This window comes from Ipomoea triloba, chromosome 5 (genome assembly GCF_003576645.1).
Source record: "Ipomoea triloba cultivar NCNSP0323 chromosome 5, ASM357664v1".
In the NCBI taxonomy this organism is placed as follows: Eukaryota; Viridiplantae; Streptophyta; class Magnoliopsida; order Solanales; family Convolvulaceae; genus Ipomoea; species Ipomoea triloba.
In genome coordinates, this window is record NC_044920.1 from 28,358,943 (window position 1) to 28,372,723 (window position 13,781).

General features: G+C 35.1%; 3 protein-coding genes across 4 annotated transcripts; all 3 read right to left on the bottom strand.

Annotated features, from left to right (window-relative positions):
* Positions 1–385: 385 nt before the first annotated feature.
* Positions 386–4,102, bottom strand: LOC116020524 (putative U-box domain-containing protein 50). The gene is made up of 7 exons (XM_031260994.1): positions 4,069–4,102; positions 3,346–3,773; positions 3,127–3,255; positions 2,921–3,049; positions 2,292–2,822; positions 1,504–2,214; positions 386–890 (listed from the first exon to the last, which is right to left on the bottom strand). Exons 1-7 carry the CDS (start codon positions 4,100–4,102, stop codon positions 681–683), a joined length of 2,172 nt encoding a protein of 723 aa, XP_031116854.1. The 3' UTR covers positions 386–680.
* Positions 3,923–5,316, bottom strand: LOC116019273 (putative U-box domain-containing protein 50). The gene is made up of 4 exons (XM_031259423.1): positions 4,790–5,316; positions 4,555–4,667; positions 4,338–4,465; positions 3,923–4,245 (listed from the first exon to the last, which is right to left on the bottom strand). Exons 1-4 carry the CDS (start codon positions 4,968–4,970, stop codon positions 4,119–4,121), a joined length of 549 nt encoding a protein of 182 aa, XP_031115283.1. The 5' UTR covers positions 4,971–5,316; the 3' UTR covers positions 3,923–4,118.
* Positions 5,317–7,986: 2,670 nt separating this feature from the next.
* Positions 7,987–11,685, bottom strand: LOC116021226 (receptor-like cytosolic serine/threonine-protein kinase RBK1). 2 transcript variants are annotated; one of them, XM_031261839.1, is made up of 7 exons: positions 11,374–11,685; positions 10,700–11,263; positions 9,662–9,862; positions 9,355–9,509; positions 9,043–9,258; positions 8,767–8,916; positions 7,987–8,512 (listed from the first exon to the last, which is right to left on the bottom strand). In XM_031261839.1, the coding sequence occupies exons 1-7, from the start codon at positions 11,381–11,383 to the stop codon at positions 8,369–8,371; spliced, it is 1,440 nt and encodes a 479-aa protein (XP_031117699.1). In that variant the 5' UTR covers positions 11,384–11,685; the 3' UTR covers positions 7,987–8,368. The 2 variants fall into 2 exon arrangements, with proteins under 2 accessions (XP_031117699.1, XP_031117698.1); XM_031261838.1 differs by having other exon boundaries at positions 9,605–9,862; positions 11,374–11,684.
* Between the last annotated feature and the right edge of the window lie 2,096 nt (positions 11,686–13,781).

The following is a 13,781-nucleotide window of genomic DNA, read 5'->3' on the forward strand; positions in this document are numbered from 1 at the left end:
TCGCTGAATCAGAATCCGGATCTGGCTCCATTTCATTCCCGCTTATTAACCTCCGGTCCAAGTTATCAACCTCAAACATAACAAGCTAAGGAATGACGAATTTACCCCTTTCAATTAAGAATAATAGATGATTTAATTTTTCCGGTCATATTTGACCGGCAATTGACCGTCGTGATCAAAATTGAGAAAAAATGAATAGTCAAGGTACGCAATTAACATTTTTAAAAGTCACGGATAGCAATTAACACTACTACCATAGTCATTGGACCAAAATGACAATTTTCTTTTTTTTTTGGGTTGTTAGACTTTTATTGTTTGGTATAGCCCTGTCCAATTCATATTTTAATTGACCATTGATAACTGTAATAATGCTAAACTAAAACAATTGAAGAAAAAATATGTTTTTAATTAATCTCTTCAGTTAGATTTATATTTTAACTGGACTAGCCTGGCTAATTAAATTCCAGTAAAACATTTTCATGATGATATGCGTCTAAGCATTTGGCTACATATAACTGGAAACCTGGTGTTTCAATCCTAGGATTTAAACTGCACAATGGGTTCTATATATGCACTACTGAAAACAATTAAGCAGATTCTTTAATTTACAGTACAATAATAATATACTTTTTTTTTTGAAAACAATAATAATATACTTATTAGCTTCAAATTAAATAGTTTCACTGTACTGCCGTTGATGGAAGATCTGATCTTTTCTTTTGCCAGTCGTGAATTAGTGAACGCAAGACATGATTTGGTGTTAGAAGGCTGTGTTTGAGCTTCAGATTTGTCATGGGCGACGTGTCGTGGCCGCTCCTCAACCACTCCCCTATGGCTTCTACCTCATAAGAGAATCCATCAGCAGCAATGTGAGGGTCCTGCATTATGTCCTGCACCACCAAACAATCCTTCAAAATCCGTGAAAAATAAGGTGTATGGAAATATATATAAGAGTTTGATCCAAGATTTATAGGTCGGTGTCATTTTAATTTTAATATTTTTTTCTAAAACATTATCGTTGGTCCTAACTGGTATGACCATTTAACAAATCTGTTTAAATGGTATTAAACACAAATGCATTTCGGTTTATTCAACCTACCATTTTTTCAGCTACTTACTCTTTGTTTTAATAAATCCTCGACCAACCTTGCAGACCTAGTTTTAAACCTAAAACTTCTATAATGAAGAAAATATCTATAATTAAGAGTCTATGGATTTTGAGTTGTTTATAAAAGAATAAACTTGATGATTTATTAGAACAAAAAGGAGCTTAGAAGATGGCCGGTAGACTAAATAGTCTGAAATGCCCTCATGTTTAACATCATTTAAACAGATTTGTTGATAGATGACAAAAAATGATCATGCCATAATAATGGTAGGACCAACGGGGATGTTCTAAAGAGAAAGGACTAAAAACGAGATGACACCTATAAATCTGAGATTTAAAAAAAAAAAAAAAAAAAAAAAGAATTAACTCTATATATATAGAGTTGAAATGAAAACCTGGAAAATAGGGCATAGAAAAGCACTGGGAATCTCTGCATCTTCTTCCACATCTGAATCACCTTCATTTGCCACTGCAAATTCTGCACTTCTTACTACCTCATCACCTTTCTTCTTCACCTTGTCCATGTCTCTTGCCACCATTGCCATGCTCACATCTTGGCCTTCATTCTCATGATTGCCCAAACATTTTACTGCAATGCCACCAAGCTCCACTGCTAAATCCAGAGGCCAATTTCCAGCCTTCTGATCTAACACATTAATGAGTGCAGTCTGATCCATCATTATTGCCTCTTCAACTAGCCCTCCCCAATTCCTCCCACTCAAAAGCTGCAATATCAGGTTCCCAAATGCCCTAATATCTGAACTTATCTCTGAGGCATCATAGCACATAGAGGGCATGAAACCACCGAATTTCGCCACATTGTTTCGGTCCAGCAATATTCTTGAGGGGTTAAGCCTGCCATGAACCATGGATCTTGGTTTGGCCTCGTGGAGGAACGACAGGCCTGTTGAAACCTCGGCTGCAATATGTATACGCGTAAGCCAATTCAGAGATCTGTCCCTTCTCTTGGAGGTTATGTAAGTTGAGAAGAGAATGTCTCTTAAGCAGCCATTTGGCATGTACTCAAACACTATGCACTTTAGCTCAGAACAGAACCCTAACATGCTGAGTATATTAGGATGCCTTATGCTGCCAAGGAGCTTGACCTACATTTCAAAGATCAAAGCTTTGAAAAAGAAAAAAAAAGGGACAATATATATAACTTGTCAGCAAGAACTAATACCTTAGACTGGAAGGCCTCTTCAGAATCTCCAATCCCTGAATTACTATACATCTTGACTGCAACTAGAGTTGAATTTAGGCACCCTTTATACACATTTGTCCAGTCGCCGCCTGATTTTATCCTCAGCCGTTCTGAGAGGTCATCGGTGGCAGCTCTGATCTCTGCAGCAGTGAACTGTCTGTAATCAAAGCTTTGCTCCCCCGACCCCATTGCATCATTTCCGTTACAGAACTCAATTCTACGCAGAAAGACATCTCGTTGCCTTCTCACCTTGTCGGCTTCCTGAACCATTGCAGCCTGTGCTCTCGTCTCCTCCTCCATCTGAAGCTCCGCTTGAGATATTGCCTGAGACAACAGATGGAGCTTTCTCGAGAGCTGGTCTCGGAGTAGGAGAATTGAGCTAAGCATAGCCTTTTTCTCCTCGGTTTCAGTCTGAAGTCTATTCAACTCTTCTTTCGTCGAGCAAAACTCTTTCTCAAGCTCAGCCCTTTTAGCTATCTCTTCATTTATGCAGCCTCCAAGTTCCACAGCCTGAGAACAGAAATAGTGAAATACAGTCTAGAAATTGAATAATCTCTGAAACAAATGGACTGTACAGGAACCCGAGAAATATATATATATAAACTTACCCGGCTGCTACACAAACTGATAGCCCATTCAGCCTTTGCAAGCCTTGCAGAATTGGCTTTAGCTTCTTTTCTGATTTGTTGAATCACTTCTTGAATCTCCTGGATCTTGGCTCTCTTTTCTTCTCTTGTCTAACATTTTTCACAAAATAAATACATAAACAAATGGACTGTACAGGAACCAGAGAAATATATATATATAAACTTACCCGGCTGATACAAAAACTCATAGCCCATTTAGCCCTTGCAAGCCTTGCAGGATTGGCTTTAACTTCTTTTCTGATTTGTTGAATCACTTCTTGAATCTCATGGATCCTGGCTATCTTTTCTTCTCTTGTCTAACATTTTTTTTTCACAAAATAACTACATTTTAAATAATCCTATAAAATAAAATCTCTTTTATTTGAAGAAATATTTATCTTAATTACCATATTATCAGCCATATCTGGCTTCTTAGCAAGCTTCTGAAAGAGTTCATCTGCAGCTTCAGAACCTGATACCTCTGCAGCATTTGATGATAACTGAGTGAAATAAAGTTCAATCTCTTCTCTGTACTTCTCCCATTGATGACCTGATGTCGAAGAAGAATGCAAATCGCAAGGTTTTTTCCCCTTGGCAGAATAAGTTTCATTGAACATTTTCCCCACATAGCTTCTGAAAGTTGGCCTCTTTTCTCTACTCCTAGCAAGAATTGCTCCTTTTTCATCCTCTATCACCCCTTCATTGTTCTCTTTGTTGCGCCCGCGGAAGTGGGATAGATCAGATTGCAACAATAATTTGAGAAAGAAAAATAAATGAGGCACAGATTTTACGTGGAAAACCCCTAAACAAATTAGGGAAAAAACCACGGGCAAGGGTAGAAGAATTTCACTATGAGAAAATAGGAGTTACAACCACTCTCTAACTAACAAGGAGAAAACAAGGATAATTCTCTCTTGCTAGGAAGGAGAAATACACTCAACAAACTCTCTAATATCTCTAGTATATGAGGGAAGAATAGAATGATTTGGGATGGCTAGAATGGCAAAATGACCTCCCTATTTATAGTTGTAGATTTGGGGTCATTTTGTAGTTAGCCTAAAATGTAGGGACCAAACAATAAATATTTTTGTTCAAACTTTGTAGGTGCCTAACTCTTGGACTTGCCTAACATTCTTGATCAAACTTTGCAACTTGCCTAACCATTGTGGCTGCTGCCAAATTAATCCATTTGCCGACACTCTTCTCTGAGGAAAACCAGTTTCCCTCCACTTATTATGAACAATTCACAGAAACCTGGTTTTTGCCTCTGCACATAAAACGATCCGCTTATTGTACCCCTCGATTTCCTACACAACAGAAGTGGAAGAAAGCTGAGAATGAGAGAAGAAATCTGCAGATTCAAATTCAGAAAAAAGACTTGAAAAAGATATATGCATACCAACATACAGGCCTCATGAATTTCAAGGACATGACTAGCTTAGTTATCCGAATCCCAGAGATTAAATCCACCATGATCTTTTCAACAGGCTCATTGCATTTCTCAATCCTGAGAATTTCAGTTTTTACCTGTCAAGAAAACAAGAAAATCTTAACAAAACTTCAAGAACAGACATTAACAAAAGAAAGAAAGAAAGAAAGAAAGAAAAGAAATGAACCTTGTCACAAAAGGCCATGTATTTTGACAGAATTCTCTGTGTTTTGGCTTCTTCATTCTGCTCAAGATCTTTCAGTGTCTCCTCACTTACAGAACTCGCAGGAAATTTTCCAACTAAACCAGAGAAAAACATACACACAGACACAAGTTAGCATCATATTAATCCTCGGATTATCAAGAAAACATCAGAAATCAAAAGTGAATGAAAATCATATCAGGCGATTCTTGTGACTTACGTGGGGTGCATACATAATCTTTGCATATGTTATTGACAGCATAGAGAATGACTACTACGATTGATTGATTGGCCCATTTCCTCAGTGCCCAGTCTAACGTCAGAAACCCATCTTGAACATCTTCACTAACTGCCACATAAACCTTATTATTCTCGAACGGAATCTCCGTATCTCGAACCATGATCTCAAAACCATGCAACAGAAAAGGCACAGTAGCTTTTTCGAATCTTGCAAAAGTTCATGCGCTTTTTTTTTTTTTTTTAAATAATTTAAGTTAGAGAGTTCCCAGAATTGGAGAAACTGGGCAAGATTTTAAGGTATGTTTATATAGGGAGAGAGGCAACCTGAGTCCAGCCGGCCATGAAATTATGTAATATTTTTTTTAAGGTTTTGAAAGTTACATCACACGTTTTCTTGGTGTTATACCAAATGGACTAGTCCTTGATTGTACATATAGGTTGCGAGCAGAGATTGGTGAATAAAATGGATTCCCTGAATATTCGCTGGATATTCTCATTGGCAGAGGGGACAGGGGCTTGGATTATGTTGACTAAACACAACCTTCTTTTGCAAGAAACAATGCTGATAAATGCAGTCGGATTAGATTCTATCATATGACAAGGAAAAAATATTTAATTAATTTAATATGTACACGCGTTTTAGTTCTAGTTAATACAGGCCGGGTGATTTGATTGAGATTACATCTTACAGCAATATAAGGAAATTATTGTGGAGGACGACGTGAAAAAGACATGTGTATGTGATAGGTAACATTGACATTATTGAGCAAAATTATGGAAGTATATTAGTCAAAGTAATGAAGACATTTTCTAGATAAGATTTCTAGGTATTATTAATATTCAATATTCAACCTTTGGAATTCTCAGTATTCTTGATACTAATAACTTTTTTCATACTGCAAAAGTAGATACATAGGAAACTTTCCCTTTTCTACTATAAAACTTAATCTGGAAGCATTTCCTTTTGAATTTTAGTAGATACTTTGAAATATTTTTTTATATTTTTTCGTTAAAAATTTTAACTCATTTTCTTTTTTGACATGACAATGGACCATTATCGCCATGGAGGGGGGGAGGACTAATTTTTTTTTTTAATCTTTTATTTTTGCCTTTCACCCAATCAATAAAAGTTTGTGATTGACAACTAAACTAGTCACATGAGTGCTCTTTGGGAGCAAAGACCAAAGATCAAGTCTCACCAACATAACAATTGAGCTACAATGATTTACATCCTCCTAATACTTTGTTGGGGCGTGGGGGCCTAGGGGTTGGGGTTTCACCCTCATTTATTTGATATTAGCTTTTTTAAAAAAAAAATTAAATATGTACTTTTATACATGGACATAGTATATTCCTATACTTATATTTGGGAGTTATCATTTGTCTTTAAAAATGTCACTCCTTACAAACCATTGATCTCAAGTTCTCTAGTTATATTTGGGAGTTGCGATTTGTCTCTCAAAAATGGCACTCCTTACAAATCATTGATCTCAAATTTCCTGAAAATGACTCCCGAAAGTCATTTTCGAAATTTTTCAGTGTTTGGATATTCAAGGAAAAATGAAGTCAAAGAAAAATATTAATTCTGATCATCAGAGAAAAATTCAATTTGACAAAAAATATCTTCCTAATTTTTTAGTTGGAACATATTTCTGGATTCTTCTCTCTTCAATGTCTTCACTTTTAAGTTAGTTTCTATATTATTATTATTATTATTACCACCACCGCTAAGCTACCATTACCACGCCTCCCCGCCACCAACACCACCCCTACGTATAAATTAAAAAAAAAAAAACAAAAAACAAAAATTTTAACAAAATAATGTCATTTTGAACTATAGTCCATCTTACAAAGTAGACCTTAGTCCATGATATAATTTGTAAATTAAGTTGTAGTCATTAGAAAAGGGTATTTGCTTATTTATTAAATGGACTACAAGAGCTTGGCCCATCACGTACTTTTTTGATTTTTTTTTTAAGCGTTTTCTTTAGTTGAATTGGACCGCACTACGCAGAATATGAAGGCCCAATTTTGGTGATTGCTATAGTCTGGTGTCCAATCATTACTGTGTGGGCTATGGTCCACACAGCTGTGTGGACCATACTATTAAATAATCCACATTCAATATAAAAATAATGTACATTCGGTATAAAAATAATGTACATTATATTAAGGGGATGTACATTATTTTTGTACTGAATGTACATTATTTTTATAGTATAAAAATAATGTACATTCAGTACAAAAATAATGTACATTTAGTACATTAAAAATGTACATTTGATTATGGTCCACATAGCTGTGTGGACCATGGTCCACACAATAATTTGCCGCCTCTGGTGTCTCTCAAGTGGGTTGTTATGCCGTGGATCCAGGTCCACCTTACATTCACATACACTATACTCTACATTTACATACACTATACTCTACATTCACATACACTATACTCTACATTTACAATTTGTAAATTTCACATTCACACATTACAGGATTATATGTTTAGTAACTATACTCTACATTCACATACACTTTCTACATTCACAATTTGTAAACTTCACATTCACACATTCAAAACTCTATATTCACAGGTCCTATACTCCACATTCACAATTTGAGAACTCCACATTTATACATTACAAGGTTACAAGTTGCTAGAACTTCTTAACTCTATTACAGATTCACACATGCATAACTCTACATTCACGATTTCTATACTCCATATTCACAATTTGAAACCTCCACATTTACACATTTCTGGGCAACTCTACATTCACACAATCATAAATCTACATTCACGATTTCTATACTCTACATTCACACTTTAAAACCTCTACATTCACACATTTTTGGACAACTCTATATTCAGCAATATGTTACTAATTAAAAAAACAAAACAAAACAAAAACGACGTAGTTTTGGACCTAGGTCCACCTTGCAAGGTGGACCTGGGTCCACGGCATAATTTGCCCTCTCAAGTCTCGATCTCAAAGGACTTCTAAATTCAAACCGATATTTTTATTTCATTTTTTTTTAATTCGGTTTTAGTCTTATTTCTTCAATTAGTTAAATAAATTTTTAAGCCTTATTTGACATCTGGGTGTTTTACTACATTGTATACTGAATCAATCTACATATGTTGCATAGGAATATGTATATATTTATGTAGAACACAATAGAAACGCAGTAAAAATTAAACACTTAATAGTTTTTTCGACAGCATAATCTTATGCTGCTATGCTCCCTATTTTAAATTATAATATATTTGCTGCAAAGCAACACTTTCTGAGTTCTGACTCAACAACGTTGACGACGTAAACAAAACACGTACGTACAGCCGAAACTTTGGGTGCTAATTACTTCTTGCTAAAGCACTCTCCCATTTAGGCTTTTTCTATACACATAAACATTGAAGCGATTTGCCAAGCCGACATAACACAACATACATTAGATGAGACAACATTGATTGAATCAAATTGCCAAATTAAACACGTGCCGGTATCCATCAATAATGCAACAACGTACGTAACCACAAAAATTAAAGGATATGATGATAGATCGATCACTCCATAATAAGCTGCATATGGCGATCCAGATGTTCGCGGTAAGCTGTGGAGGTGTAGTCTTCTATGGGTAACGTTTCCACCGACTTGTTCTGTCTCATTTCAACCTTCAGCTCGTTCTCCCCTTTCAAAACCTCAACAACCTAAACCCATTTCATATATTATGTTCTTAATTTCTGTTATTTCACGGTTTAATTTGTTAGTGAAGGTTGGTAAATAGACAAATTCAGCAATTGGTGACTAAGAGATTCTTAAGGAAAAGTTGGTGAAGGAAAAATGTGATGGCTGTCTATAAAGGAAATAAAGTTATTTATTGTTTACTAGTTATGACTTTTGGTATAGTGTTAAGTGTTTAATTTCAATCTGTGATATTAGAATCTGTTGGAATAAGATATACCTTCTTCATGTTGGGACGCATGTTGGGTAGGTGTTGAATGCACGACAACGCCACGGACATGGAGCGCTCCATTTCCACCACATCGTAAGCGTCTCCTAGCCGCGGGTCTGCTATTTCTTTTATGTTGTTTTGCTCCAACAGTGGTTTTGCCTGTACATATGTAACAATATAATGTGTTTCGTTTCAAGTATACATTTATATTTTATATATTATATGCCCGACATGGATGTGGGGGTTTTGAGTTTTAACAGAAAATTAAATAAAGTATGTACGTACCCACATGGCAAGGCTTTGTCGGGATGAATCAACTGCCTGACGACCTGTAATAAGCTCTAGCAACAAAACGCCAAAGGCGAAGACATCTGTCTTCTCATCGACGATCCCGTGCATAAAATACTCGGGCGCCATGTATCCGAAAGTGCCCTCTATCGGAGAAACTACGTGGTGGCCCCATTTATCCGGCAGCCATTTCGCCAGTCCAAAATCTGATATCTGCACAAGTTAACAATTAAGAAAGTTAGAAATTAATTAAATTAAATTCCAATTTTCAATTCAATTCGTAAAGTAAACAAGAACTAATTAATTAACCTGAGGTCCATAATCTTCCGTGAGCAATATGTTGGAGGCAGTGATGTCCCTGTGGATAATCCGCCTCTGGCAAACGCAGTGCAGATAGTGCAATCCTTCTGCTACGCCAACAGCCACCTTAAACCTTATTTTCCACTCCAAGGTTTCTGTTGCACCTGCGGCATTATATATATACTCTTGAAACCTTAAAGGATGCTAACTAACTAACTAACTAAAATGTTTTTTTTTTTTTTTGCTAAGGATACATTACTGTGTAAAACGAGAGCGAGGCTGCCATGAGGGAGATACTGAAGAACAAGGTGCAAACCATTATCAGCGCTGAAACCGATGAGTTTAGCGGCGTTTGGGTGATTGATATGGGCAATGATCCCAAGCTCAGACAAGAAATCTCCAATTCTATCCTCGTCGTTTTTATCCTCCTTTGTTATCCTCTTCACCGCAACAACTTGCCCATCACCCAAACGCCCCTTATACACCTCCGCATGTCCTCCTTTCCCAATCATATTTTCTACCAATTCAATAAAACCCTGCATCAGCAATCTTCCTCCAATTTCCCAAATTGCGAAATTATTACAAGCATCTGGTGTTTTTTTTTTTTTTTTTAGTAATATTGACTATATTACAAGGTAATATCTGTTCTATACTTTATCTATCTATTACAATCCAAAAAGTCAATATCATATCATTGGGGATCATATGACTTTCTCTCAAAGAGAGCTACAGAGGTATCATCTGAGTTCAATGTGTTTGACAGAAGCAGTTGGTTAGTCACATTCGGATTGGATTTAAATTTTGTAATGTATGATGGGAATCAAAATTTAGGTCGTGACATATATTGTACTATTGGCTGGTAGTAGTATGATAATTTATTTGTGTGTATAGTATATATATGTATGGGCACAATCATATCCTTGATTAAGTTCCCTTCCCACGTGGAATTAATAAACATCCATTCATGTGCTACAATGAAACAAAAGTCATATATAGTATAATATCAAATGTTTTCACACAGAACTCAGATAAGTCTCAATTCTCAACCACCCGCTTCATCCATTCTATATATTATCACATTCACATATAAAGAAATGACAATCTTATAAAAAAATCTGTGCAAACCAACCAAAATTCTAAGTAGATTTTATTTTACTTTGTACTTTGACCTGTTTCATTTTTAATTTTAAAAAAGAATTGTTAATGGAATTTTTACAGTTGTTACTGTTGAGCATAAATAATATATAAACATAGATGTGCAGTTCATCAGCTTAAACTTTTAATTGAGATGGAAAACATGTCCATTGTTGCATATTTAGCATGAGAAAGAAAATTAGAGAGTGTGAATAGTTACCGGAACTAAAATTATCAGTGGCTTCGGTGAGTTCCTGTAAGGTAAAACTTCTCCAGGAAGGTTTTGCAATGGAGAAATCACCGCAATCAATGTTGTCGTCGGAGCACCGGTTCCGGCTGAAAAACATTCGCCGGCTCCTTCTTATAATATCATGTCCTCCGCCGAAGTAACCGAACAACGGCACAATCGGGAAACTCTTCGCCGATTTCCTCTTTATCTGATAAAAAATGCCCTTCCACTGCATCGCCGTGGGATCAAATCCGCCGCCGCCGCCGCCGGGGAGTTCTTCTTCTTCTTCCGCGTCGTTGGCTTCCCCCTCCGTCGCCGCCGCCTTCAAGTCCGGTAACGACGGCGACGGAGAGCCGAAACTCCTGCTCCTCTCGCCGTTTATGCTGCTGTTGTTGTCGGAATCCGAGGAGCCGGACGTCGGAATCTCCAAAACTCCCCTCGGCGATGAATCGCCACGTGGATTTCTCTCCTCATCTTCCTCGAGAATATCCGACACTCTCGTCGGATTTTCCTCTCGCCGTTGTTTCTCCTCCCTCCCTCCGTCTCCTTGGATTCCTAACACACACATAAAAAAAAATAAAAAAAAAATAAAAAAGCAAATAGTTCATACATGCACGCATATATATATATATATATATAACAGATCGAATGAAAGAAAAGCTCACCGACATCCATGGTTAAGAACGAATTGAAAATGCTTCGCGTCTCTAGCTATACGTACAGGTATATATACAAATACACATGAAATAAGTGTCAGAGATCATTACAGAAGAATGAGAATTGAAAGAAAATCCCCTGCCCTGTTTTCCAACAAAAAACAGAGAAACAGAGAAGGGGCGAAAATGGAATATGTTTAGCTTGGGGAGGATGTTATTCCTATTCCTAATCCTAATCCTGGGAGAAAGAGAGAAGAGAGGTGGATAGGCTGCAAAAGGGAGAGAAAACCGGCTTTCAAGGTAATATTTAGATTGATTGGAAGAAGAATACGAGATGGGATGGATAGATTTATCATATTCATATATGCGTATGACTATGACTATGCATGTGGTTATATGTAAATTTATTTGCTTTTTTTTTTTTTTCCTTCTCAAAAAGTTGAATACTCAATTCCGAGGACCCCACGATCAAATCCCACTTAATTTGAACATAAATTCTAGACTTCTGCTTACTGTGTATAAGTAGCATCTCATTTTGAGCCACACTATTGCTGGTGAGGCTTGATCTTGGTCTTTCTTCCCAAACTTCATTCATGTGACTAACTATCCATGCAGTTTTTTTTTTTTTCTTTTTTAAGTATAATTGGGTTGGTGAAATCTCAGCTATTAGTCTATTACTGGAAGTATACAAATAACGAACCCAACTAACGCTTGAAAGACTTCCCCACAATAAGTCATAAAATGTTTTTTTAAAAATAATGCCTAATTCCACAAGATATGCCTTCTATATTTAATATAAGCAAATGTTATTTTCCGCTTCTATAAGTTTCTCATAATCAATAGTATTTCAAAAAAAATAAGTTTCTCATAATATTTCTTTTTATGGTGTAATTTATATTTATTGATTATCATGAATTGACTAACCCTACATAATTTCATTTAATTTTTTTTTTGGTACGCACATAATTTAATTAAATACTAAACAATCTAATTAGATTGTGCAACCCTAGGAGAAAAATTCAGGAGGATGCGTTAACAATTAACATTACTCATTTAATAAAAAAACTATATTAAATATAAAGAAAATAATAAAACTTATTACATCTTTTACTATTTTAGTACTTAATATTATTACAATGGAGTAGTCATTTCCTAACGTGTCATCTTTTTATTGGATACGTAAATTTCTTCTTTAACTTAGGATGATGTCAGTAAATTCAATAGTAAAATAAATAATTTTTATTTTTAAATTTAGAAGTGACTAATAGCGAATAATTTAGTGTAGATGTGAAATTAAAAATAGATAACTAAATATGAAATTATCACTATATTCAAATGATCGAACTTGACATTACTAAAATTTAAATTGGTAAATGATGATAATGAGATAGAAGACATTAATGAATGTAAATAATTAACAACCATTAATCAAAATAGGATAACTTCTCCTCCTTTAAAAAATTTTAAAAACCAAAAGAAAAAACAAAATCATTTGTAATTTTCAACGTGACAAATTCTGAATTACATGCATCCTATTTCTTGTGAAACATATTATCATTTCATCATGTTCGGTAAACGAAAGGGATAGATGCTCCAATCACTATATAGTACGTATAGATACATTCTATCAATTATATTTTATACTGGTGTTTCATCGTATCAACAAATATAGAACACGTGAAGAAGAGAAGAACTATTTCAGATTCTACATCTCATCGTATTATGAATTTTTTTGCGGCTTGTTTTGAAAACGTACGTTTTTGTATTTAATGTTAGGTATAAAATAAAATATATAAAATAAAAAAGAGATCGATAAAGATTAAAACATACTTTCGTGTTATTCACAAAATAATAATTAAGTTATCAAAATATAAAAATCTTTTTATACCTTGATAGCTTAATTATATTGTTGTTTCACAATAGTTTGGGGTCTATTTAACTTTTATATCAATAATAATGAATGTAAAATGTATAGTGTTATTATCAATTTAAACTTTAATTGAAGTTAATTAAAATACATTCGTTTAATTACGTAAGATCAGAGCTGGAAAGACCATAGACATGATAAAATTTGAGTTAATGTCGTTGGTATAGAATTGGTGCTGATTAATTAAGAATAATTAAGACTGATTAGAGATAACGTAACATGCTTTTATTTGGCTAATAAAGTCAATTACATATATTTATGCAGGAATGGGCGCAAATAGAGACATAATTTGACGTTGGAATGAATTTTATACACACATGTCGTTTATAAGTGGTTGAACAACGCCTCTGCTAATCCTAGATTCCTAGTATGTATTACAAATCATTTGTAATCCACTCCAAATTTCGGTCTTGTATCCCACTCCAGCAACTCGTGATCCATCTTGCAAGGTGGACAGTAATATAACTTCTTTTTTAGTATATTATAAATT

Excerpts from the sequence above, each read along its gene's own strand:
- LOC116019273 (XM_031259423.1), bottom strand. The coding sequence starts at position 4,970 with ATGGTTCGAGATACGGAGATTCCGTTCGAGAATAATAAGGTTTATGTG. Across the intron at positions 4,668-4,789 it reads AGATTATGTATGCACCCCAC|TTGGAAAATTTCCTGCGAGT; the intron begins GTAAGTCACAAG and ends TCTCTGGTTTAG. Across the intron at positions 4,466-4,554 it reads ACATGGCCTTTTGTGACAAG|GTAAAAACTGAAATTCTCAG; the intron begins GTTCATTTCTTT and ends TTTTCTTGACAG.
- LOC116020524 (XM_031260994.1), bottom strand. The coding sequence starts at position 4,102 with ATGGTTAGGCAAGTTGCAAAGTTTGATCAAGAAT. Across the intron at positions 3,256-3,345 it reads CAGATATGGCTGATAATATG|ACAAGAGAAGAAAAGATAGC; the intron begins GTAATTAAGATA and ends AAAAAATGTTAG. Across the intron at positions 3,050-3,126 it reads TGAGTTTTTGTATCAGCCGG|ACAAGAGAAGAAAAGAGAGC; the intron begins GTAAGTTTATAT and ends GAAAAATGTTAG.
- LOC116021226 (XM_031261838.1), bottom strand. Across the intron at positions 9,863-10,699 it reads CACTGATAATTTTAGTTCCG|AAAATATGATTGGGAAAGGA; the intron begins GTAACTATTCAC and ends TTGAATTGGTAG. Across the intron at positions 8,513-8,766 it reads TGCGTCCCAACATGAAGAAG|GTTGTTGAGGTTTTGAAAGG; the intron begins GTATATCTTATT and ends AAATGGGTTTAG.